We start from the raw sequence: 25,630 nt of genomic DNA, 5'->3' as shown, positions 1-25,630 counted from the left end.
GCGTATTTTACTCGAGATTGCAGACAGGGGACTCACTTTTAAAAAGTGGCTGGGTCCCCAGGGACGCGCTGTGCTGTGGACAATCCCTGACAGACTGTCAGGGATTGGCCGCAGCACATCGCGTCCCCAGGGAACCACCCTGCAGATAAAAAAAACAGCACTTTAATTCAAATATGCACCGTCGCGAGCCAATTGGAGCTCGCAGACCAGCAGCCAATCAGTGACAGCTGCCAGTCCGCAAGCTCCGATCGACTCGCAACCGGCGCCAGGTGGCGCTATCTTGAAGGGGTGCTCTCTCGATCTGCTGCCTGGACTCCCGGAAGCTTCCGACGTAGGAAGCTGAGAGATTGTTAGTGACAGTGGGGTCCAATGGGTTCGCATCAGCCCATGGGAGAGCCTGCAGGATGGGAAGGAGAAACAGACTGTCTTCAGTGTGCACAGTGCAGACCTGTAATAGACATAGGCAGGGCCATTCTGGGACTTTCAGTTCCATAATAATGACAGGGTAAACACATTTAACATATTTACATATAGCTACACATGTAATGATAAAATCCAGCCAGCTATACAAGGTCTGCTTTCTTTGAAATTGAGGTGTGGTCACTGCTGTCATTTCCCTAACCATGATGCCTGCACCTCTGTGGCATGATGCATTATTACAGGAAAGTAATGTTTGCAGGAGATACCGCCTATTGGCACATATAAGGGACAAGTATTTGACCAATCCAGGTCATTGGCCCTTTCTGTCCTGGCTGCAAACTTGTCCAGTCTGCCTGTCACAGCAGTGGGAGCCAATAGTGGGACGGTAGGGTCTAGAATTGGGTGCTGCAAAGGACCTCTGACATCACACCCACGTCCAGAGGGGGAGGGGCAAGATCAGAACGGGGGCCAGAAGTGTCCCGTCGCGGGCCTGCTTCGCTCGCCGAGCTTCAGGCACGGTGGCTCGCTACAAGAAATATATTCCCCCTCTATGCCCACGTGGATGGCAACACTGGAGCGGTCCAGCCCTTCTGCAGCGGTCACGTGGTTGCAACATCAAAGAGGTCCTTTCTCCAACTAGGATCTAGCAGCAATCATGATGGGACGCACACCCTGGCTACCACTGCGCGTGATGGAAACGGGACAGGCCATAGCGTATTTTCATATATAGACCATGGCTTGACAAATCCTGGGGGGCCAGGTCGCCATGGCGACCAGATTTTGCATGGAGGGCGGAAGCAGACCCTTGTACGCTGCAGTGCAGATTAGTGTCTGTAGTATTGCAGTGGTCATTTCATGCACAGGAGTGCATGTGCCGAGAGTTGCTTGAGGGGACTGCTGTGTCTGTCCGTCCTGGCCTGCGCTGGCTTCTCCTGTACGTCCCATCCTGCGCTGACTCATCCTCTCCATCCCGCGCCTACTGTGATTTCTGCTGTCTGTCCCAGTCTGTGCTTATCCTCCTGTACGTCCCGGCTGTCTGCTGTATCCTAACTACGGCTGCATAGAGCTCTCCGGTAAGAGGGTCTATGTGTGGCCATGGATAACGGAGCAGCTTCAGAGGGGGATAGTGGTGTGACTACGAGGGGGGGCGGCATGGCTGCGGAGGAGTGGTTTGCCGGTGGGTACCCCCCTAGTTGTGTGGCCATTGGGGGAGGGGGGGGCTAGCTGCTCAATAATATGTGACCGCAAGGGGGGGGGAGGTTGTTTGCCCAGGGGGAAGTTGCGCCACGATGTCACTGCAGAGCGGTGGCTTGCCTGGGGGTACCCCCTCAGTAGTGTGGCTGCGGGGATTGGTTGCTTGGGGGGTAGGTGCTCAGGAATGTAGCCCCGGGGGAGCTGTGCAGAGCATTGATGGGGCTTCCATTTTACTATATCCATTCAACTGCGTACATATTGTGGACTAGTATAGTGTGTAATTTTTTGGGGGGGGGACGGCGGTCTGGCTCCTACACTTTCATCATGGCTCCTAGATTTTAGAAACATTTGTCAAGCCCTGATATAGACTAGTATTATGCACTCTGCAAATGATGTGTCACCCAAGCCTTAACCCCAGATTTCTGTAATACTTAAATGGCTTAAATGTGCTTGTAGTGCAGGGCTCTCATCTGCGGGTCTGTCCAGTCTCCACTGCGGCAGTGAGAGCCGTCTGCGGTGCATGCATCTCTTTCCCGATGTGCATGTCGATATCAGGATATTTCATAGCGGATTATAATTCTCTCTGCCTTTACCCCGAGCTCTAGCTGCCCATAGAACTGCTCCAACTGCTGCCAGCCCTCACCCCCCATAATATGTGATGGGACCCAGATACAGGGTAGTAAATCACAATTTTTTAAAGTGAGGGGTTCCCGGGACACCATTTTTTTTGCTCAGCGTGATCATTGCACACACACTATATATACACATAATTCACACACAACTCACATATAGGGCCGAATTCAATTAGAAGCGAAAAGTCCATTGCCGGACTTTTCGCCATCATTGCTGGTTTCAGGCGTGAAAAAGTATCACACGCGTCCTCGCGTATCCTCGTATTCAATTTGAAATCATAAAAAAAAAATATCTGTTTTTTTGACGCAATTAGCATCAAGGGGGGGTGTAAAGAGGGTTTAGGGTTTAGGGTGGTTGCTGCAATTTTGCACTTTTTTTTCCGTCGGGTATCCATTGGCGAAACTCTGCCGCTGGTTACAAGGCGCAAACTTCTAGCACTGGTGAAAAATCGGACAAATTGAATACGGGGATAAATGGAATCGGCGAAAATGACGTCGTCGGCGAATACGTATCGCGGAAACAGACTTTTCACTTCTAATTGAATACGGCCCTAAGTGTGGATATTAAAAAGCTACAGGTACGTGATCTATTTCACTGCATACTGGCCTTTAACATACTGACGATCTATCTTGAACAGCACACACACTACCATCATCATCAGGATTATCAGGATGAAGCTGCTGCACAGTAATCCAATTGAAATGGACACCACCATTGTAGCATAACCCTACAGCAAATGTTTTCCCTTTGAAACTAAAAACTACACTTCTGTCATTACAGTTATAACTGGGATTATACTGAAAGTAAAATAAAAACTTGCAATGTATTAAACAGTAGAAGTGGAGCAATGCGGACACCCGTTACGCCTCTCTGGTATGTGATAACATTCCCCAGGGGTAAATCTAGGGATCTGAGCGTCCCTGGCAATGTAATGGACTGGTGCCCCCCTCCCCCCATAATTTCAGGCAGTGCCCCCAGTAGTATTCCCCCGTATGCATTGCCCCCAGTAGCGGCCACCCTCCCCATACAGTGCCCCCAGTAGTAGTCCCCCCCCTATGCAGTGCCCCCAGTAGCATCCCCCTATGCTGCATTGCTCCCAGTAGCAGCCACCCCTTTACAGTGCCCCCAGTAGCGGCCACCCCCTTTACAGTGCCCCCAGTAGCGGCCACACCCCTCCTCCCTCCCTCTGCAGTGCCAGAAACCAAAAAAAAAAAAAACATATAGAAACAAACAAACAAAAAAAAACAACACAATTTACCTGATCCCGGCTCCTGCCGACGACCGCCGCTGTCCGCGCCTCCCAGCCCGCTCTGTAGTATGGGAGAGACGTCATGACGTCTCTCCCATCACTCGCTGCGGGGGGAGCCGGAAGACGGAGCTCATGATTGAGCTCCAGCCGGCTCCCTTCGTGGCCGCAGCAGCCAATGAAAGTCTGTGTGACTCATTGGCTGACTGCTATAACAAACATACAGCCGCCGCTGGCCGCTGTGTGTCTGTTACTGTGTAGGGCAGACCCCTGCCACTGCGGTCTGTCCTACACTTGTGGGGCCCGGGGTGGACTAGCGGAGGCTGCACCGCTGTTAGATCCGGCCTGAAACACCCTTTGGCTGCTGGTGGCACTGCCGGCCGGCCCCCCTGGCGAGTGCCATCCTAGCCAATGAGCAGATACACCCCTGACATTCCCTTCTGTCCTGCAGGGAGGTCACACATGTACAGTGTGCAAAACACCCTCAGGCTGCTATATCCAATCACCAGGTGCTGACTGTCATGGGAATTACTGACTGGGGCAGTTTCCAAATTGGTAATATAACATCTATGCTTAATTGAAGACGACGTTTGTGACAGGGAGGGAAGATAGGTGACAACAAGGCAACAGTAATGCAGATTATGGCCGCTATCCAACCTAGTATGTTGCTCTATTGTCCTGTGAGCTACTTTTTTATCACTGATTAAGCAAAGCTTCTGGGAAGTAATAGATATTTCCTCCGAGTCTGAACAACCAAACAATTAAGTGGCATTTTGCCTTTTGACGATTCAGATATTTTATTAGGCTATATCCACACTACTACATCCATATTAAATTAATAATTGTATGACCTCATATAAAGTTGCAGCTTATGTATTTGATGACCTCTATGAAACATGCATTGTTATAGTTTGTTGTCTTCCTAGAACAATCATCCTGTCCGAAGATTACCACCCTGGATTGTTATCTAAATGTAATCAAAATGCACAAGAACCCTGACCTAGATCAAATACGGTTCTCTCACCAGAGTGTGGACCAGCGAATAAACGGCTTCTAAATGTCAAGTTGCTCTGGGTAAATGAGCAATTTGTCATTCTGAAACTAGATAAATTTCCCATTATCGGTCCAGAGAAACTTCAAACGCAATAACTCACAAGAGAACAGCATTTTTAGAAGGAAAATATTTTTACAAGGGGCACTACGCCCTAAAAGAGGAATTCAATTCAAAAATCTGCGTACAGTCAGTTTGGGCAGCGTGTCCATTAGTTTGCACAGGCTTGGCTGCTTTGAGAAGGGGGGGGGGGGATTCAATAGTTTCTGCCTGCGCGGATGATGGTGCTGGGTGAACGACAGAGCCATTCAATTGTTGCTCTGTTCGGGCGCGTACAACCGCAGGAGCAGACATTTCTGCTCGCAGCCGCCGGGCAGGAAGTGTGCGATAAGTCGGCACTTTGGGCACCCAAACAGGAGTTTAGGAGCGCAAAGCAGGACTTCAGACGTTTTACACGACTAAACCGTATTTGGGACCCTCTCTCCTGTCACTGTTGATGGTAGATAGGATGCAATTCAATTGCTTTATTGCACCCCAACCTTCTAAACCAGGTGCATTTGGGCGCAACCTACACGATAAGTGATGGGTGCCCGCAGCACTCGCGACCATCAACAAAACAACTGAATATCACCCGTTGGGCATGAGGAACATGTTTGCACGATACTCTTGATACTACTTATCTACATTGCAGATACTTTTCTCAAGCGCAACAATCTAAATAATAGATATGGACATCACTAACTAATAATGGTACAATCTTTAAAAAAAAAAAAAAAAACTCCCATATTGGGTACAAATGAAAATGATAATAAAATGAATTATGAGCTGGTGGTAATAATACTGAACGGAATGTGGCAGAAAACAAAAGGACTCAAGGTCTGTAATTCCCGCAAGCAGCGTAACAACTGCTTGTGACCGCAACACAAATACACTGCTGATCTACTGGGCAGCACAAGAACTAATATGGCCCCTCTTCAACAAAAGAACTTTGTGCTTATGCAATTGGCCAGTCCTTGTCCCTATGTGGAGTGACTGGGTATACTGTGGTTACCTTTGATGTCCTGTTTGCTAGTTCTTATTTGAGTACTATCCTATTGTGCAGAGAGTGCCTGACAATACAGGGATGATGGAAACACAAATATGAGCAGCTATAAGCTGCACGTTACAGATGGACCCGATCAGAATGGTTGTTGTGCTACAGAACACACAATGGTGCTGTTAGCATTTATCTGTTGATGCGGAGTTGAGGATGAAATAGGATTATACATTCATTACCAGCACCTCATATGCGCAACGAATGATAGATGTGTTTTCAGCACGGCCGATAATCCCCTTGTGTATAGAAGTCTTTTTTTTTTTTAAAGTATTTGTAGGAATATTCTACCAAGGTCATCTGCCAAGGACGCACACAATGGGCTGAACTGGCGCTGACGGTGCACACTGGGACTTCTTGTTCCACCAATGTGCGCTACATATAACCATTCTGAGTAGGCAGTGTGTACCTATAAATACATTTTCTTGTGGTCCCTCCCTACTAGAGTCTGACAATATGTACGTACCACAAAATCGCATACAGGGATAAAAAGAAAAGGGAGACAACGCAGCTCACTGCTCGGTAAGCGGCTGAGATTTATTTAAAATCATAAAGAAGATTAAGCTGGGTCCACTTTAAAGGGCAAGGCATGCACCAGTCTCCTATGCTATCATTTAAAGACGATAAAGCCCTCATATCAGAGCTGCTTCCTGTGCCAGTACTACAATAGTAAGGAGTGCCCGGTATGGCAGGGACAGGTTTCCAGAGAAGCTGGCAGCACCTGGCATCTGGATGCCAACTACACGTAATTTAATAAGAGCAGCAGCATAAATGTAATGAACACAATAACATGCCTACGCCGCTCATGTCACTGGCTACAGCAATAGCTTTCCATCTTCTCAAAACGTGACCTCTATGTTCTGTGTCCTTCAGGAGAACGTTGGGATGGACGGATCCCTGAACAATGTTATCTGAATGCAGTAAAGGAATCAGGCCGGTCGCCAGCGGGGAACATATCAACCACACATGTTGCATGTTCATTTTAGTCTCAAAACTACATCATCTTTCCAAAATCCACCTAATCAACAGCAGTTTCTTATCAGATCTGAGCGAGAGCATTTCAATGAAGCTATGGTCCTCCTGGATTTGCCAAAATTTTATTCCATAGGTAAATAACATAGTAAAAGAATATAAATACCAATAAATATACAAGATAAATCTCACAGGCAATTTTACATGCAACATGTTTTTCATAATGTCAATACACTTAGGTGAATATGAGGATTACAATACATTTCCCCATAAATAACAGCTCTTACAAATAGAACAGATCTATCTAAAGGGGATGTGCCTGCATACAAAGCACAATTTAACTGTAAAGGACCTATATTATGAATGTGATTGTCAAAGGAATACATAGTATAATCCATGTTCATATTATCAAGCATAGATAACAATTTAAGAAAATGTTTGAGCCTCCTACAGACTTGGTGCTTTTAAGTCCCCGGAAGTGCTGCCAAATGGTACAAGTGGCACTGCCTTTTGCCCGTAGAACTACCAGTCTACACAGCGAGAACCCATGCCAGCACAGAGAGCATTCACTTTAAAGCCTGACACACAAAATAATACTCATAGAAAGTAACAGAAACGTATATATAAAGCCTAATATTCTTTTGTGTTCACAACATGTACAAGACTTCATCCTGGGGATCGACGTGAGCATAGAAGTCAGAATAGGTTTCAAGCACCTTGAACCCTAGTAATGTAGTGCTTGTTTCTGTCTATATTCCTCAGATGCATGAATGAGGATTTGATCATGGCTGACACCAGATGTTTAACGGTCAACGCCACAATCCAGGGCAACGCCACGGTTCTGCACATATTCAGTGTATTGCAATTCTGCAAGTCCAGCTGGTGGGCTAAGCTGTAGTCTTGTCCTTTGACAATGAGATTCTAATCATAGAAACCTCGGTTTAATTAGTCGCAGCCTAATGCCACTCATCCGCTCCTGGTGCTCAGCTAGGCAGCCATTTAGGATCGGTGCTGCATTCTCAGGACCAGGAGCCAAGGACAGGTACAGTTGAGAATCATCTGATTATTTTTGCCCAGTGGCAGTATGTATAACGCAAATAGAATGGGATATAGGATGGAACAAAGCATGGTGATGACAAGTATATCCATGAAGATACTCTCTGTGACCTGCAAGTGTGAATGATTTGAAGCAGCCAAAGACTGTGCCGTCAAGTCCACAGATATTTTTCAGGAGCCCAATAAGAATCCCATGGTCCACGGTATTACATACTGCAGAGGAGATCCAAAATGACTACTGCTGCCCATCCACTAGGCGATTAAACCTAGCGATGGAGCGATAACGACTGTCGTTATCGCTCCATCACTTGGTAATCGCCCGCAAATCGGCCAGTGAAAGGTTAAAAAAAGACAAGCGATGCGCACGCCCGCTGGTCGTTTTTAACATCAATCATCGCCCGAACATGATGGTCAACCTGACGACCGCAGTGTTTGGGGATGATTGATCTGCATACAGTGAATGTCTGAACGTTCAGTGTATGCAGTTCACCCCGCGGGAGACAACGGCATCAGCACCTAGTGGATGGGCAGCTTTAGATTGTAAAGCTGGGTATCCACTATACAATTATGTGTCAGATATCTGTCCAATCTGGCTGGTTGGAATGAAAACCTGGTAATGTATGGGAGTTAATGACAATCGTCCATTTGCTCACAAACACTGGAAAATAGTCAAAATGGTCGTTCAGACACATTGATTAAAACACACAAATTTAATCAATTTAAACAATTGTTTTTGTCCTTTTTTCAGTGTTTAAAACCATATGATCAACTGTCATTTGCTCCCATACATTACCAGGTTTTCATTCCAACCAGCCAGATTGGACAGATATCTGACAGATAATTGTATAGTGGATGCCCAGCATTAGGTTGAACAGTCACCTCAAAGCTGTTTCTCTTCTCTGTCGTCTCCTGAATGCTGACTGGAACGGATCATAAAGATCAATGGGTTGACACCATGGTTTTACGTTTGATTTGAAACCACTTTGCGAATAACCTTTTCCAGAAAAGGAAGTTTTGCTATCGATCTGTAGTCAGTCATGAAGTCAGGATCTAAATGAGGTTTTTTGTTTCTAGAAGCGGTCTAACAGTTGCTTCCTCTAGTGCAGGGATGGGGACCCTCAGGCCCGGGGGCCATATAAGGCCCCCGGAATAATTTGCTCTGGTACTCTGAACTTTTTTCTGCTAGCCTCATTTGGCTAGCAGGGTACCTAGAATGGCACCCTGCAGCCAGAATCTATGCAGCAGTGCTGCCTGGAGAGTTCTTAAGACGCTTCAGACGGTCACACCGCTGCCCTTACAGCTCCCCGGAGCATCCTCTGGATACTTTGGGCATTGCTGTAATATCCAGCGATTGTGGCCCCGCCCCTGTGTGACATCACATGGGGGGGCGCCACGCATCAGGCCCGCTAATAATAATAATAATAATAAATAGATAGATATATCTATCTCATAATGGCCCTCGGCAGAAAAAAGGTTCTCCACCCCTGCTCTAGTGGATCAGGAAAAATGCCTAATCTGCAAAAGAGCATTGTCCTATTTCAGCTAATACAAGGTCAATTACCTCAATACACCCTACTAGATTGCTTGGCTGAGGTAGGGTCCAGGTCACAGGTGGTGGCACACCACCTTTGGGTAATATCAACAATGTTTTCTACATCCAGGGGGTAAAAGCTAGTTCTAGAAGCCAAATGGCCTACATGGGCAGGTCTGGTAACAGTACAAAACCTGTGTTTCAGAAATATCCTCTAATATATGGTACCCACTCACGTTTTAGTACAGTTGTACAGGGCATTTGCAATTAGATAGAAAACCAAATGTGAGCATCACTTTAACCACAGAGACGGACAATGGAAGCTGCATTATTACCCATCACAATACAATATGTGTAACAACTTTTTACACTAAACAAGATTTTGCTTTTCTCCTCTCCCCTGAACTAAACCTTTTCCTATACAACGTTGTGCAATCTCACTATAACACTATGGGTTATTAAATCTATCATCTCAAACCTTGGTCAGTAGAGAAAGATATTATACATATATTGGCTACACACATCAAAAGGTAGAATGTACGTGAATATGGCATATTAAGTCTGCTCGCGTGTCCTCAAAACTACCACAACATGCAAAAACGCACGGACTCCTGCGGATAGCTGGGCACAACTGTGCAAATAGAAGTACTAGGCTGTTTTGCAACTTTAGTAGTTATTGAAGAGCCTGGATCTCCTCACAGTAAAGAGCCATATTCATGAAAACGCAGTGTATAAAATACGGTAACTAGTAAATTAGTGACATCACTGAGAAATGAGGCCGTGTTCACCTTACGCCTCTGAAATCTCGCAAGTCCCTAGTGCAGGGCGCCTCACACTCAGGGCCGTAGCTAGGGTAGTGCTGCCGGTGCCATTGCACAGGGCACTACACATCAGGGGGCACTGTTTGGGCCTGTCAAATTCTGTTTATTATCATTCTTGCTTGTAGCTTCCTCTTATTTCATCCCCAGCATCTCCTGGCCTCCCCTACCTCTTCCCTGGCCCTTTTATGGGTGCATTATGTCCCTTTGAAAAATCTGGGGGGCACCAATGCGCTTTCTGGCACAGGGCACCAAAAAGTCTAGTCACGGCTCTGCTCACAATTTATCCATGTTTGAGTTCAGGTGACTTAATAGTACTCAAGTCATTTTGATTTAGCCATCTGTGCTCACACATGGATATCCTTAAAACCTGGACTGTAGGTGTGCCTTGAGAACCAAGACTGAGAATCTTTAGACTAGTGAACTGAAAGACTGAATATTAGTACATGTCACAAAATGGCTGCCTCCTTTGTATGTAGGTGGTGGGCTCACTGACAGGAATAAGCTGTGTACAGATGGAAGGTGGGGCCAGTAATGGATAAGCCCAGTGTGATATTAGCACCAGCCTGCTTAAAGTCTCAGAGCTGTGGGGTATGTCTATAGCAGACAATGATGAAAAGTGGAGACAATAATTCATTAATCAATAATAATGAATTTAAAACTGTACAGAGCACTGATCCTTCATACTCCTTACAGTAAAATGTAAATATTAAAGCTATCTTGTCCTTTCACCCAGAAGCTAACACTATGCTGCAAATGGACCTCCTCACCCATAATCATTATGGTTTATATATAGAAAGCCACCATTTTAAACAGTGCTGTCGTGAGAGAAAAATGTATAATTCATATCAGTCCCTGCCCCATTGGAGGTTACAGACTAAATTCCCTACCACATAAACTACTTTAAAATTTTGCCAGTATGTTTGTTTTGGACTGTGGGAGAAAAAAAAAAATGGAGTAAACATGGGGAGAACATACAAACTCCACACAAATAGGCCCTGAACTCAAGACCTCAGTGCTGCAAAGCTGTGAGGAGGCAGGAGTCACATCCATATATATGTACATGCACATTTAACTATATGTGCATATCATTAATCCCCGTACACACTGGACGATGTGTGTACGGAGCGACCTCGTCGGACCCGGCGGGGGTGTTGGCATTGACGAATGACGGCTGGTTTGGAGCGGGGCCATGCTGCATTCGGCAGTGTGGCATCGTTAATATCCCCAAATTGAGCTGCATGTACAGACAACTGGGGATATCGCTAACGGCCCACAAGAGCGAGCTTCATTCGCCGTTCAGGCACACCGGACGATTTGAACGATATATTGTTCAACGATATAGTTATCGTTCATAAAAATCGTCCAGTGTGTACGGGGTTTTACACTGATCAATACTCATTTTATTGCCAATCATATTAGAGTGATTTTGGGGTCACTGTGTGCTTGCCAATTCTGAATATGACATTGATTTTGTTACGACGGGGTCTTATTTTGGAGTTACAAGAAAAACACGATAGACAACAGTCAACTGTCTGCTGGTTGAGTGGCCGATCCCTTATACACAGAGGGAGAATATTCTAGAATAATCACAAAATAAACACCCAGGGGTATATTTACTAAATTGGAGATGTTGCCCATAGCAACCAATGGGGGCAATCCAGGTAGATCCAGCAGGCAGCGGAAGCGGCAGCAGCGACGGCGGGACTCGGGAGCCCTGATGGAGTGGAGCAGTGCCAGCATGAAGACAGGTAAGTTTCTTCATAGGGGTGTGGGCGGGGAGGGGGAGCTAGTACTGGGTACACTACCTTAGGGGGAACACCTACAGGGTGCATTAGAGAAGTGGCACAACTACTGGGGGACACTGCATAATGGGCACAGCTATAGGGGTATTGCATAAGGGCCACAACTACTGGGGGCATTGCTTAATGGGCACAACCACTGGGGGCATTGCTTAATGGGCACAACTACTGAGTGCACTTCATTAACGGCACAGCTACAGGGGGCCAGTGCATATGGGGCACAACTACAGGGGGCACAGCATAATGGGCACTGGCTTTCTCAATGTATTTTATGTGGTTCTGGATTTCAATATGTATTTTATGTGGATATGGCTTGTTTCTGTGTATGTTATGTGAACGTGGCTATGTCAATGTTTTCTATATTGCTCTGGCGTTTTCGTTCACTTCAACGGTGAAAAAATTATATTGGGAACTTTATGTAAATTGTGTATTTTCAATGTGCTGGGCTCGCCGCCAGCGTGGTTAAAAACGGGCGTGTGACACAAGATCATGCTCCTGCGAATGTCATACCAAAGGCGTGCGCACAAAAATGGGGCGTGGCCTCGGCTCTTCAACTTGACCACAGATATTTTTGGGCTCTTTGCCTCTGACTGGTTGGCCACCCCTGATCTAGAATGTTCTGATGGATTCCCATATGCACGGGCTATGACTAACGGTCTCATTTATCAACGAGTGATAAAACTTGTTGCATATGATAACGGTGCTTCAGCCAATCAGCTCCCAACTGTCATCTGTTTGAAATAGGACAGTTGGGAGCTGATTGGCTGGAGCACCATCTATCATACGCAGCTTAGCCTAGTCAAGTGAACGCTGGCCCGAAGCCCCTCTCCACCCACCCCTTACCAGCCGCGCGCATGGTGCCGCACCCATCTCTTGCATTGATGAGCTCAATAAATTTGCTATTGTTATTGCTCAGCTTTAACTTGACGGATCGAGATGAAACACAGTGCAGGTTATTTCTAGGAGTTTCCACTACACCATAGATCTTCAACTTTGGCCCTCCAGCTGCTGTGGAACTACACATCCCAGCATGCCATGCCACAGTTTTGATATAACAGCATGCTAAAACTGTGGCAGGGCATCCTGTGATCTGTAGTTCTATAGCAGCTGGTGGGCCAAAGTTGAAGACCCCTGGACTACACAATGACGCGGTGTTGAAGAAAACCGGTTCAATAGTTTTTGCGCCAACTTGGAACAAACAGACAGACACAACGTTCTTATTTTAGTATATAGATGGGTACATGCATAAACTAGACAAATAGAGTAGTAGGGTTCTAATGATAAAGTTGTTTCTCTGCCTATGAATAAAAGGGAAACATGAGAGAATAATGCATGCTTTAGGCTAATGGACAAGAGGTCAGAATAAACAGCATTATGTGTTTTATCTGGTCCATGGTAATGCGGATATAAAGCTATGCATGTTTTACACATTTATCTAAACAGAGACGTTATCCCACAGAGACGTTAAGAACCATCTTTTACGTGTTAAGAACAAACGCCGGTTTTACAATCCCTCTCACTGAACGTTACTCTCAGGACTTCCGCCGTTACAAAATAGGCAGCTGAGCCCATCTTCTCCTGCAGGGATCACAGCTAATCCCCACTCTGCTCCAGAAGGGTAGTAAAACATGTCATGTTGGAGCTCTAGTGGTCTGTCCTAGATTTACCATCTGTTGGATGAGAATGTGATTTGGTCCTTTCAGAGTCCACATTTGACAGTCACAATGGTGATATCCCCTAATACTCACACCCGAGTCCCTCACACCATTGTGATCTAGTGAATGGATACCCTGCATTGCTATAATGACCGTCAGGCGTTTGTTACCATGCAGTGCGATCTCCCCAAACACTAAAGCCGTACACAGCCTGCGCATTAACAAGAAGGGGCTGACGCAGAGGTAAATCTGCTTATATTTGTCACACTCTGCTCTGGTGCTTCTAGCACACTCTGGTCTGTACTCAGCAGTTTGTTGCATCAGCTGAGTGTGCTAGAAGCACCAGAGCAGAGAGCGACACCCCCAGGCAAGAAAGAGGAAATGCACGAGTTGTGACAGGTGCAAGGTGCTAGAATGAACACTAGATCCGGCCATGTGCTGAGTTGTACTCATCTCTGCGGGCAGACGTCACTAACGGCACGCTTCATTTCATACAAGTCATTATCAATACGCGCTTGCACCAGCCCTGTCTGGAGTGCAGAAGATCAGACTGAAGACAGGTGTATTTTCGTGTATGCAAAACTCTGCATATCCTGTAGTTCCGTCTACACGCCCTATCTAATTGCGAATGTCTCACCACCACCCAGTTGTGCCCACTCATCCGCAAGTGGAAATGCGACCAAGTTGTGAATAACTCTGAATGGATGCGTGCGCTTGGCTACGTTGTATGCACAGTGGGAAAAACACGCGAGATCCGCAACACAATACGGACTAACGTTCAACTCTGCATGAGCCCTATAATGACATCTAGTCCTTTCTCCACTTCACCTTTCTCCAGCACTCTCTCACAGCTGCTGGGCTCTCTTGGACATTAGTAGACAAAACCAAGCCGCATATTGAGGACAATAACACCCATCTCCTAAACAGCTGCAGATTTGCCGTGTGCCGGAGATAATTTATTTTGTACTTAAAAAAATAGGATTGAACTCAGGAACCACAGTTAGTCAGGACAGGACAGGATAGGACCCAGATGATATGTACATCAATTTATGTGAATAAAATCAACATTATTACCAGTTATTTATATAGCGCACACGTATTCTGCAGCGCTTTACAGAGAATATTTGACCATTCACATCAGTCCCTGCCCCAGTGGAGCTTACAATCTATATTCCCTATCACATGCTCACACACACACTAGGGTTAATTTTTGTTTGGAGCCAATTAACCTACCAGTATATTTTTGGAGTGTGGGAGGAAACCAGAGCACCCGGAGGAAACCCACGCAAGCACAGGGAGAATATACAAACTCCACACAGTTAGGGCCGTGGTGGGAATCGAACCCAAATACATATTTTAAAAGCTGCACTCCCCCCACCCTCCATCCTCTTCAAGTAGCAAGCAAGACTAGTGATGTGGAAGTGCAGCGGCTCCCTGGCTCCTGAGATTGCCCAGCCCTGCTCAGGGAGTTATGTTCACCTAAAGAATTAGCTGTTCACAGGAACATGACATTTTCAATAGAAAATGCAATTTTGTTATTTTAAAACACACGCGCTAATAATAAATATATATATTTACACACTGAAAGGTGCGGCACTCCCTTGTAAAAAAAAAATCGCACAAATCACAGCAGTGATAATAGAATGTTTCAGTACTTTAAGTACTACCTTCAGCTATACGCTGAAGAGAGTATAGCTGGAGATAGTACTGAAACGTTCTACCAGAACTGCTGTGGTTTGTGCGATTTTTTACAAGGGAGTGCCGCACCTTTGATTGTTTATTTAACCCTTCCATGAGGGCACCCCTGCTATTTCTTCATTTATCTGGAAAATTATATATATATATATATATATATATATACACATACATACACACATACACACACAGATCAATTTCTGACTAGAAAATGGCGCCAATAGAAGCACCTGACAGTATATTGCCCTGTCTGAACATATGTTATATAAAAGCAGAGATGGGATGGTGGGCCCTCATGCTTCTGGACCATTCACTGACTATTTTGATAGCCAGTTTTTTTTTAATTCTTTATTTAGAAAGCTCACCAAAAATAAAAAAACATGGAAAAAAAACTCAAGTATAATAAACATTACAAATGAGCCCTTTTTTTTTTATTAAATAATTAGCAATAAGCATATGAGGGGGGGTGGGGGGTCAGTAAAGGGGGTGTGGGGGCAGGACTGCCAAGGGAAGGAAAATACCATAAAGAATACCAGATGTTAGACAAGAAGCATTATAAGGAAGAAAAACGTGCCAATTGGAGAGCAGAGAAAAGTAACCGGTTAATTGGGGGGGGAGGTTTGTCAAAGAGGAGACGCATTGGGGGGAGCAGACTCAGCCAAGGTGCATGGATCACATATGGGTAGTGAGCGTGGGGAGCAGAGGTGGCAAAGTGCTATCGTATGAGAGCCACGGAGCCCAAGCCTGGGAAAACATATGGCCTCTATCATGAAGATGGTAGGTAATATTTTCCGCTATATGCCGGATTTGTGACTTTAGGGCAGAGAGGGTTGGTGGAAGAGGGTTTTTCCAGTTGCGGCAAATCCAACTTCTAGCAGCAACTAAAATGTGGGACAACAATTTAACTTGATTGGCAGTTTTGACAACTACATGGACCTCAGTGGCACAGCGCATTTAGGGGGAGATTTATAAAGTGGAGAGAGATAAAGTCCCAACCAAAGAGCTTCCACCATTTAGAAGTTGATTGGTTGCTATGAGCAACTACTCCACTTTATCGCTCTCCAACATTTGACAAGTCTCCCCTCTAAAGCGATATCTCTAATGGGAACCATGGTGACCAAGCTGCTGCAATAGTTATCAGACGCACAACTGAACACGAAAACAAAATATTGCCTTCATTCTTACTGCTTCCAGCCACACGATCATTCCAAGGCCCAATGCCTTGTCTGCAGAACCCCTTACTCCAAAGGTTTGTGACACGTGTTCAGCAGACAACTTCTGTTGTGCAAAAACAGATTCATAGTCTCTGAAACAAGGCCATTCATGTGACAGTCACTGCAATGCAGATCTGTATTTTTAGTAATGTGAAGCCTGCAGCAGGAGAGCTTTTATTAAACAAATAAGCCACTTGAGCCTAGGGCAAGGATTGGTCAGCCTGTAAGTACTCTGCAAACCATTAAATTATCTATGACTGATATTTGGATCTCTTACCGTTGGACACCCTTGGACACACCGGCCTTCTTGCTGACCAGCCTGTCACTGCAGCAGTCCACGAGCCTTTTGAGCGTATACAGACATTCCCGGAAGGTGGAGAAGAAGGGATAGTGACTGATGACACACAGAGAGGTTAGAGTGCTGTTACGAGACCGTTGCGTTCCTTTAGACAGACGCTTTCCGCGAGGGGAATGATTAATATCCGGAGTGGAGTCTGCGCTTGGGACCTGTAAAGCGTGGCCTCCATCGGAGCCCTCGGAACCATTCTCGGAGGCTGGTTTGTGCGGTTTGCGGCTTTTGTCCTTCAAAATCCGTTTTTGAAAGGAGCGGTAGAAATTGACGCAGATCCCGTAGCGGATGATGCCGCTGTCCTTATCGGTAAGCGTGAAGACAAACGAGGTGTCATCTCGCAAGCTCATCCGTTTCTGCCGTACGCTCAGGCATCCCTCCGGCTGACAGAAAAACACCACGTCAGGAGGCAGGGGAAATTCCGGATGGTCCTCGAGGGGGTAACGCCGAAGCAACTCGGGCGTCTGGGCGACACTGTCACTGCTTGGCTGCCTGCAAGAGAAAAACAAAGTGTGCACAAAAGGCTCATGGAATACAAGTTGCTTGAGGGTGTGAGAGAAAAAGTCACATGAGAGTCAGATTCAATCATCAGACATCTAGAACACAGATATGTGAAATCAGCATTTTGGATATATTTGTGCTTTGTCTTAAAACCGTCAACATGGATAGTCAACACCCCATGTTATATTCTTGACTACATGAACGCTATATTTGCAAACGCCTTCATTTAAAGGGAATTAATCGCCATAATGCACTTTTTAAAAAATGAATGTTGACGTTACACCTACAACCATGGTCAAAAAGTTGAGAATGACACAAGTATTGGTTTTCACAAAGTCTGCTGCTTCAGTGTTTTTAGACCTGTTTGTCAGATGTTAATATGGTATACTGAAGTAACATTACAAGCATTTCATAAGTGTCAAAGGTTTTTATTGACAATTACAGTAAGTTTATGCAAAGAGGCAATATTTGCAGTGTTGACCCTTCTTTTTCAAGACCTCTGCACTTCACCCTGGCATGCTGTCAATCAACTTCTGGGCCACATACTGACTGATGGCCGCCCATTCTTGCCTAATCAATGCTTGGAGTTTGTCAGAATTTGTGGGTTTTTGTTTGTCCACCCGCCTCTTGAGGATTGACCACGGGTTCTCAATGGGATTAAGGTCTGGGATGTTTCCTGGCCATGGACCCAAAATTTTGATCGTTTTGTTCCCCGAGCCACTTAGTTATCACTTTTGCCTTATGGCAAAATACTCCATCATGCTGGGAAAGGCATTGTTCGTCACCAAACTGTTCTTGGATGGTTGGGAGAAGTTGCTCTTGGAGGATGTTTTGGTACCATTCTTTATTCATGGCTGTATTCTTAGGCAAAAGTTATACCACTCCCTTGGCTGAGAAGCAACCCCACACATGAATGGTCTCAGGATGCTTTACTATTGGCATGACACAGGACAATGACTTTTGGAGGATGGCCTGGTGTCAAGAAGGGCAGCAAATAAGCCACTTCTCGACAGGAAAAACATCAAGGACAGACTGATATTCTGCAAAAGGTACAGGGATTGGTCTGCTGAGAACTGGGGTAAAGTTATTTTCTCTGATGAATCCCCTTTCAGTTTGTTTGGGGCATCTGGAAAAACACTTGTCCGGAGAAGGAAAGGTGAGCGCTACCATCAGTCCTGTGTCATGCCAACAGTAAAGCATCCATGTGGGGGATGGCTTCTCAGCCAAGGGAGTGGACTCACTCACAATTTTGCCTAAGAACACAGCCATGATTAAAGAATGGTACCAAAACATCCTCCAAGAGCAACTTTTCCCAACCATCCAAGAACAGTTTGGTGATGAACAATGCCTTTTCCAGCATGATGGAGCACCTTGCCATAAGGCAAAAGTGATAACTAAGTGGCTCGGGGTACAAAACATCAAAATTTTGAGTCCATGGCCATGAAACTCCCCAGACCTTAATCCCATTGAGACTTTTGGTCAATCCTCAAGAGGCGGATGGACAAACAAAAACCCACAAATTCTGACAAACTCCAAGCATTGATTAGGCAAGAATGGGCGGGCATCAGTCAGTATATGGCCCAGAAGTTGAATGACAGCATGCCAGGGCGAATTGCAGAGGTCTTGAAAAAGAAGGGTCAACACTGCAAATATTGCCTCTTTGTATAAACTTAATGTAAGTGTCAATAAAAGCCTTTGACACTTATGAAATGCTTGTAATGTTATCAGTATACCATAGTAACATATAAAAGGTCCAAAAACACTGAAGCAGCAACCTTTGTTAAAACCAATACTTGTGTCAATCTCAAAACTTTTGGCCACGGCTGTAGTGTAGGACACCCGTCACCAACACACACAGAGGTGGCGGATGGCAATCTTGTATGCCAAACCAATACTTATGAGAGTGCAACTTGTCCCATTGCCCCATGGATGAGACTGGTTTCTAGAGAATATGCAGTATTATCACACAATGGCCACCTGCACTACCTGCTCATGACAGGTGCACTTTCTAAATGAATGGGAGCATATTTAAAACATCAAACAAGATTTGCAAGTTTACAGGAAGTCCTCGGGCATGACAGAAGAGTCGCCAGACAATGAGGCTGAGCAGACAGATGAAATATTTAACAAACGGAAGCAGGTCTGTGACAGTGGCTACTACAAACCATGACAAAAGTCATCTGATGCGCTGGTGAATGAATTAAATTTTAATTCCAAGTGATGGGACATTTGGAAAGGAAAGATAATTGTGTATAATCTATAATTCCTTGGCTGTATGACCATGTAACGAGATTATCACTGCTCTTCATTTCCTCCCAGTATATCAGTTTCCCGGGGTTTTTTTTTTTTTTCAATCTTATATCTTTATTGAGGGTCTGTCCAGGAGCTACACATATTGTGAGGCCTTACCTTGCACCTATGATCACCAAGTAATCCAACAGCCTGGGACATGGCTTCTTCCTCTGTCCCATGGTCCCACCGTATTAAATCATCTCACAGATCCCTCCTTAGCTCACTGGACCATCTCTGACCAACTAGATAATAGCAGCATTAACCTGTGGAAGGAAACAGACATTAGCATAGTGTGCCGGCCCTCACACTCATTTCGCAAACTGCTTCTCGCAGGGACCATTCTTTACAATGTACTTCCGTAGACTGACTCGTAGACCGGACACAATGTTGTAATCTAGCCTGGCGCAAAATCTCTACCACAGCCATTGCTTTGTGCATAGATCACCGGCTCCCTGATCTTCTGGCCCGACATTTATAATGATACATGGCGTAGATCACACAACCCATAATCATTTTGGACACCGCTGTTTTCCTTCCTCCCCACTTCCACATTTCCTGGTTACACTGCAGCCTACTCCACCTGCCTCTGGGGACAACTGGACTAACCCAGAGCGAACACATCCTGCCTCAAAACAATTAACAACCCCCCCAAGTACAACTATCATTCCCCACCTCCGTGCACCATTCTCCATATCCCTGGTAAAGCATACCCCCATCACTCTGTTTTCCTGCTAAAATGAGGCAATTTCCTTGCTTCTCACACTCAGGAGGACACCATACTCGAAGCCCCAGCTATACCACCGCCATGTTTCAGTGTCTAGATCAATCTCTCTCCTATAACCTATTAATCATCTGTCCCTGCCATGCTTCTGACACATCTCCAACCTCCACTAATTATATCCTTTGTTACTGCCCTCACTTCCTGCATCTCCTGCTGAGTAACCAGGCACCTCTCCCGAAGCACATCAATCTAGCCTTGCCTCTTCACCTCTGCCCACAGCCATCAATTCTCTCCTCTGGCAAAATGACACAGTATCCGTTTTTTCTGCTGCAACAGAGCCATCTCCTCTGGTGGACTGATTGCTTGCTGCCAAGTACACTGGGTCTTATTGAACAGTCATCTCCAAAACGCTGACATCTCCTTCATTTCACACGGTCTGTCTCTCCACTCCACGCTGTAATTTTATATCCTTGCTTTTTCCGGGCACATTTCTCTATGTCCCTGCTTACTTGAGCAACGCTATCTCTGCAATCAGAGCACTCTCATGCCAAACCCAGCAAAAATATAAAAATAGAACATAAACAAAGCCACTCATACCTTATGTACACAGACCTGTCTTCCCGATGGCATGCACAGCTATCTCTTTTGCTCGTACGCACAGCCAACTATTCATTTTTGTCAAGTCTCGTTCATCTTACTCCTGGGATGACAATACTACTGGTTTAAGAGCGGCAAGCTGTCCACCTCCTCCTCCTTTCTACATCATACACCCCTCCATTTACAAACAGAAAGCAATCCTCTGTTTGTTCATGGGCTTTGCAGTAGTACTGTGTACAAGTCATCGCTGTGTTTGCTGTCAGAAACTCTGCTTGTGGGTGGTAACACGTACACACTACCTTCGCACATTGCTGTCAGCCATGTTAAGGGCTAAACTAACAACCATGATTACGCAGCGTATCAATGCGTTAAGAAAGCTCGGCATCGCCGAGGCTCGAGGCACTAGTGCCTCAGTGACGTGTAGTAGATAGTGAAATATAGCCAGGTACACACTATAAGATATGTTCTACGATATATCGTTCCGACGGGAATCGGGACATATCACGCGGGCCGTAAAGTGTGTACACTCTAAGGCATGAGCACGCCCCCCCCCTGCTGTACTGGACATCACATGGGACGTTGCAATGAGCAATGCTATGTCGCTAAATGCATCATGTAACGAAATATCGTACGGTCATACACCGTGCGTATACGTCGTGGGCGATATATATCGTGACGCAGCGATGCTAAGCAACGTATTCAAAATATTTCAAGTCAAACATAAAAAATACAATGTTTCTAACAAGTCAAAAGGTTATCTGGGAGGACAAGGCTAGGAGAGCTCTCATCTGTTATCTGATGCCAAATACTAGGTCTGTTGGGAATTACTGACACAGGTACAGTATTACAACTTTTAATGGCGACTCAGCTAAAGCCAATAAGAGTCACCACAGACCTGGGGGAAGGGTGAGCAATGCTAACAGGAGACAGGACAGAAAAGCCATAAGTATAAGTGACAGTCTACACAGGCAGTATGGAATTGGGGTCAGATACATAAGAAGGGGTCAGACACACCAAACAGGGACAGAAGAGCCCTGAATGATCCAGTAGTGTCACTGATGGAAATGTGGTAAGAGGGCTCCTGACATCCAACAGAGAGAGGTAGATTTAACATAGGCTATAAAGAAGGGGGATGGGAATAGTGACTGTAGATTTTCATGGGGGATGGAAATCGTGATGGGGGTTTTCTGCAGGGATGATAATTGTTATAGGAACCAGCCTTTGGAGGTTTGAGAAAATGTTAAGCAAATCCACGAATTGCCTTTCCCCTATAATTGAATCAAAATTTGTAACTAGTTAATAGTGGGGAGGTGCACTCAGTAATATAAACAAACTAGAGTCAAAATAAAAGAAGAAAGAGAAAAGTATACCTATTATGGGGCACTCAGGAACTGGACACTATTATCACCTAGCATCTAAATGATGGATGTATAATTTCTAGTGACCTATAGTAATTTTTAAAAATTATTTAAAATGTAACCTTTATTTCATCCTTAAAATTAGGTCAACGAAATATGAATTAGGAAAGTCTATTGTATTTTTTATTTATTATTATACAACTATTAACTGCTTACAATAAAAACGAAGTGTGAAAGTGAATTAAAACGTTGCCTCCAGCGGTGTGTCTTGTGTCAATTAATAATTTGTGTGGATATTTGAGACGTTAGACTTTTTGTGCGGCCCCCTAACATAGGTCTATGCATCGCATTTTCAGTCATATTCTGGATGTAAAATAAGCACCCCAATCATTTTAAAAATTTGGCCCTCATGCTAATAGTGATGGGTGATTTTAAGGGGGATGGTAATAGTGACAGGGGATTTTTCGGGGGGATGGTAATAGTGACAATGGGATTTTCAGGGGGGGGTGGTAATAGTGACAATGGGATTTTCAGGGGGGGTGTAATAGTGACAGGGGATTTTCAAGGGGGGTGGTAATAGTGACAGGAGATTTAAGGGGGGTTGGCAATAGGGACAGGGAATTTTAAGGGGGGATGGTAACAGACAGGGCATTATAAAGGGGGGGTGGTAACATTGATGGGATTTTTAGGGTGATGGTAATAATGACAGAGGCTTTTGCGGGGGGGGGGGGTGTTAATAATGACTGCATGAACTTTCAGAGGGGGGTGGTAATAGTGACAGAAGATTTTCAGGGAGATGGAAATAGTGATGGAGGATTATTAGGGGGAATGGTAATAATGACAGGAGATTTTTAGGAGGGGAATGGTGAATTGAAGGTAATTAAGAGAAAATGACCAATGAAGAAGAAAATAGGTGTGAATGGAGCCTTTGAATGAGACTGTTGACACAAGTTGTTGGTGTAGTGATAAGAATGTATGCTTTAGAGAGGATGTCAAGGAAATGAATAATGAACTAATAAAAAGAATGGGACAGCCACTTGGAAAACAGGTAAGGGAACCCAGGCACATTGTCAGGTATTTGATGGGTGCAGTGGTAGAGAAACTAATGGTGACTGTGAAATAGAGCACAGAGAGAGGAAAGGGTGGCAGTAGATGTTAAACACGGAGTGTATTTTTGGGGAATTAGTGACAATGGCAATAGTGACTGCAAGATGGCTGACTAAGATGCAATAAGACCAAATGACAAAAAGAAGAATAGGGTGATAAATGTATACAATAGACCACAGGTTCTCAAACTCGGTCCCCAGGACCACAAACAGTACATGTTTTCCAGGTCTCCTTACAGAATCACAAGTGAAATAATTATCTCCACGTGTGGATCTTTTAAAATGCGTCAGTGAGTAATGACTACACCTGTGCACCTGCTGGGTGACCTGAGAACAGAGTTTGAGGACCACTGCAATAAACTGAGGGATGTAAGGAGCACTATTGATAGGTCAGACAAGAGGAGAAAGGAGAGTGAAGATGATAATGAGAGGAAGCAACAGGCGAAAATAGGAATAGAAACAGGGGCTGCAAGTAGAGCGTCACGCCACAAGGGGGGCTGCAAAGACAGCGTCACACCATAGCTGCAAAGAGAGCGGCACGCCACGACGGGGGCTGCAAAGAGAGCGGCACGCCACGACGGGGGCTGCAAAGAGAGCGGCACGCCACGACGGGGGCTGCAAAGAGAGCGGCACGCCACGACGGGGGCTGCAAAGAGAGCGGCACGCCACGACGGGGGCTGCAAAGAGAGCGGCACGCCACGACGGGTTTGAGGACCACTAATATAGACTGAGGGATGTAAAGAGCACTAATGATAGGTCAGACAAGAGGAGAAAGGAGAGTGAAAATGATAATGAGAAGAAGCAACAGGTGAAAATAGGGACAGAAACAGGGGCTGCAAGTAGAGCGGCACGCCACAAGGGGGGCTGCAAAGAGAGCGGCACGCCACAAGGGGGGCTGCAAAGAGAGCGGCACGCCACAAGGGGGGCTGCAAAGAGAGCGGCACGCCACAAGGGGGGCTGCAAAGAGAGCGGCACGCCACAACGGGGGCTGCAAAGAGAGCGGCACGCCACAACGGGGGCTGCAAAGAGAGCGGCACGCCACAACGGGGGCTGCAAAGAGAGCGGCACGCCACAACGGGGGCTGCAAAGAGAGCGGCACGCCACAACGGGGGCTGCAAAGAGAGCGGCACGCCACAACGGGGGCTGCAAAGAGAGCGGCACGCCACAACGGGGGCTGCAAAGAGAGCGGCACGCCACAACGGGGGCTGCAAAGAGAGCGGCACGCCACAACGGGGGCCGCAAAGAGCGCAGGTAATAGAGGAACAGGTGCAGGGAGGAGTAACAGGTGATAACGGTGCAGCATGTGGACTGACAGGTGATATTGGGGGGGGAAATATGGGGAGTGATAGGTGATATTAGGGGGAAGGGGGATATGGGGAGTGAAGGGGATAATAGAGTGCAGTGACAAGTATGATGGGGCCAGGAAGGCAGTGAGAGGTAAGGGAGGAACAGGTGCAGAGGGGGGAGTGGCAGATGATAACAGGTGCTGTATGGAGAGTGACAGGTGATAATAGGGTACATGGGGGACTTACAGGTATAGGGGACAGAGAGGCAGTGACATGTAAGAGAGGAATGGGATGCAGTGACAAATATAATAGGGACATGGGAGAGAGGAATGGGATGCAGTGAGGGAAAGGACAGGTTAGAGAAATGGGGTGCTGTGACCGGGATGAGACACACATACAGAGGCAGCAGTGGTGATAGTAGGGATACAGTACATGGCAGCTGTGGGAGAGGAGCAGTGAATGATGCGGGGATGTACAGTGAAGGCAGCATGTACCGAGGCTGAGGACTCCGGGCGGTCACACAGGATGCACGCATAGCACAGCAGTGACCGGGGAGTGCATGCAAGGAACACTCACCTGCTGGCCGGGGCGAGCTCCTGCGCTCCTCCGTGGGCGCCGGTCAGCCTCCTGTGCTGCAGTCCGTGCAGGGCCTGACAGGAGTCTCACACACACAGCTGACAGCAGCAGCAGCCTCACCTCGCGTGCCCGCGCACCTGCTCACGGGGATGCGCACATCCCTGGCCCCGCCCGCCTACGCCGTGACGCACCCAATCCTCCTACGTCATGACGCACTCAGGTTCTGCTGTAATAAACCTCTATACCAGGCTAATGCCATTCAGCTTCTGTGTGGTTGCTAATCCTGATGCCTGAGCCACAGGAAGTCTGCTGTACAGGCCACAAGCAGGAGCCATCTGTCACTGTTATATATATATATATATACACACACATATATATATATATATAGTACCAGTCAAAAGTTTGGACACACCTTCTCATTCAATGTTTTTTCTTTATTTACATTATTATCAACTTGTTGGCTG

At 46.0% G+C, this 25,630-nt stretch overlaps 1 protein-coding gene across 1 annotated transcript in view; it reads right to left on the bottom strand.

The window, feature by feature from the left end:
* Nucleotides 1-25,360, bottom strand: part of MADD (MAP kinase activating death domain) — a 122,722-nt gene extending 97,362 nt beyond the window's left edge. The window contains 3 exon segments of the mRNA XM_088448638.1: nucleotides 16,658-17,221; nucleotides 19,640-19,785; nucleotides 25,167-25,360. Coding sequence (XP_088304764.1) covers nucleotides 16,658-17,221; nucleotides 19,640-19,701 — 626 coding nt within the window. The 5' untranslated portion in view covers nucleotides 19,702-19,785; nucleotides 25,167-25,360.
* Between the last annotated feature and the right edge of the window lie 270 nt (nucleotides 25,361-25,630).

This window comes from Taudactylus pleione, unplaced genomic scaffold (assembly GCF_031769625.1).
Source record: "Taudactylus pleione unplaced genomic scaffold, aTauple2 ptg000462l, whole genome shotgun sequence".
NCBI lineage: Eukaryota > Metazoa > Chordata > Amphibia > Anura > Myobatrachidae > Taudactylus > Taudactylus pleione.
The sequence above is the reverse complement of the archived record's forward strand: the minus strand, read 5'-3'. Positions and strand labels throughout refer to the sequence as shown.